The 2,262-nt window shown below is 47.4% G+C and overlaps 1 protein-coding gene across 1 annotated transcript; it reads right to left on the bottom strand.

Annotated features, from left to right (window-relative positions):
• Window positions 1-420: 420 nt before the first annotated feature.
• On the bottom strand, window positions 421-2,022 carry rag2 (recombination activating gene 2; the record flags this gene model as incomplete). The annotated part of the gene is made up of 1 exon (XM_080027406.1): window positions 421-2,022. The coding sequence occupies one exon, from the start codon at window positions 2,020-2,022 to the stop codon at window positions 421-423; it is 1,602 nt and encodes a 533-aa protein (XP_079883532.1).
• Between the last annotated feature and the right edge of the window lie 240 nt (window positions 2,023-2,262).

Below are 2,262 nucleotides of genomic sequence, written 5' to 3'. Positions count from 1 at the left end.
TGATATACTAGCTAAAATATTGAGATTTTATGTCAAATAAAACGTTCATAAAACACAATCTAAAAGAAACAGGTATAGAGACACATAACATGTTTATTGTTAATTATCATTGCAAATACCATGTATCATTCAATTATCAATTATTTAATTGTACTTTAGAAATAAATTGTATGCAGCTTATAAAAATACACTGCGGACAGACTTGCTGAAATGTTGCATATTTTGTGTCAAACAATGTAAGGTTATAATGAAAATATAAAGTTGTTACAGATTAAAATATCAGGTTGCAAATGTAAGTCTTTATTCTTTGCACAAACGTTCTCACATTGAGTACAGGTCAGCACATTCTGTATTTTTCATCCTTAAGACATCCTCAATATTCATAGAATTCCTAACAGTGTCCATTTACAGGCAATATTCTTAGTCAAAAAGTCTTCTGAAAAAGCTTTTTTTGGCGGGGGACATTTTGATAGACAGAGGAGTTCTCCTGGCCTTAACTTTCATGGGCGTGTGTTTCAAAGGCATGACCTGTCGAGGTGGGGTCATCTCCTGGTAGGGCAAGCCTCCATGCTCTAGGCAAAAGTATTTTTTGCCGCCCTCAGAGAGCCTGACAAGCAGGTTCTCAGACAGCTCCATGCACTGGGCATGCACCCAGTGTCCCCCTTCCCCTCTGGAGCAGAAGATCATGGCTGGCCGGTGAAGCTCAGTGGAGTAGTATGGCTCCCACATGTTGGGGTCCACCTGGCAGCCACGGCAGCATTTTACCCAATAGCCTGTTAGTGATTCGTCCTCTTCGTCCTCCTCATTGTAATTATCCCCTTCTCCATCACTACTGTTCTCCAGCTCATGTGGCTCACGACCAAAGTAGAGCTCCTCAGAGTCTTCAAGAGGAGTAGACTCATCGTAATCGGTTGACTCCTGGCTGCAGCCTTGGGTGCCTTCATCCTCTTTTCCTTCCACATCTGTCTGGAAGCTCACCTCATAGATGTAATGCATATCTGGTTGGGATGGCCTTCCCTCAGTAGGTACAGCAAGTAGGACACTTCCCTCTCTGGCACTCCCACCAAACCAAGTGCGACTTTGGGTGATATCTGGGGTCCATTTAGGAGCTTCTAATTTCTCAAGGTGGATCCCCTTCTCATCCAGAATCACAGTGCTGCACTCCATCCTCTTCTGAGAGTCTGACTGATACCCACATAAGACGATATATCTGTGAGCAGGACCTGTACGGGTGATTATGGCACTCGAGATGGATATGCCGGTGTCTAATGTCTCACAGGAAAGCAAGGGGCTGCCCTGCAGAAGCTCAACACGCAGGCGAAAGAGTCGAGGAGGGCGGGAGTCAGAGGTGAGCGAGTGACCACCGAGGAAGTAGACACAGTCTTCTCTAGCAAGCGCCAAATGGAAAGACTGGCCATCGCCGAGCTCCGGTAAAGTGTGGGCAGAAGAGCAACCAAACTCCAGGTCAAACAGGAACACCTGAGGAGGACAGTCTACAACGCTGTTCCAACTCTCTGTGGTCCGTTCTCCCACCGGCATGTAGGATCTACCCCCGAACAACACACAAGCTGTCTTTCCATGGCTTTGAACTATGCTCATTGTATGACCGTATCTGGCCCCCGGGACTTCTCCCACAAGTTCTTTCTCTTTGCAGCTCAGGGTTAGTTTACGATTGCAGCCACGGCTGTCCATGGTCAGCAGGTAAAGGCTTGATGAGATCTCATTATTTGGGGTGCGGCCCCCGTGGATGAGATAGCTCTCAGGAAGCCCGTCGTAAGGGTCGAGGCGGCAAACAGCTGGACAACGTAATGGAGGAAGGTAGCATGAGTCATTAGAGAAGGAGATGGCTCTCAACTTCATCTCATTAGATTTAAACCGAAACCCAAATACTCCTGTTGGGCATGAGCGCTTGGGCCAGCCCTTCTGGCCAAACAGGAGAACTTCACCATCCAGCTGTAGCAGAGAGCAGCCGGGCTGTAGGAGGCCTGCACAGTTCACTGGAGTTAATGGTTGCAGGGTCATTTTCCGGCAGGTGCCTGCGTCAAAACACACACACACACACACACACACACACACACACACACACCCACACACACACCCACACACACACACACACACACACACACACACACACACACACACACACACACACACACACACACACACACACACACACACACACACACACACACACACACACACACACACACACACACACAAACACAATATGTCAGTCAGCTGTTGATTGTTTTTATCCAGGGG

The sequence above is a fragment of the Ammodytes marinus genome (assembly GCF_949987685.1).
Source record: "Ammodytes marinus genome assembly, chromosome: 5".
NCBI lineage: Eukaryota > Metazoa > Chordata > Actinopteri > Uranoscopiformes > Ammodytidae > Ammodytes > Ammodytes marinus.
The sequence above is the reverse complement of the archived record's forward strand: the minus strand, read 5'-3'. Positions and strand labels throughout refer to the sequence as shown.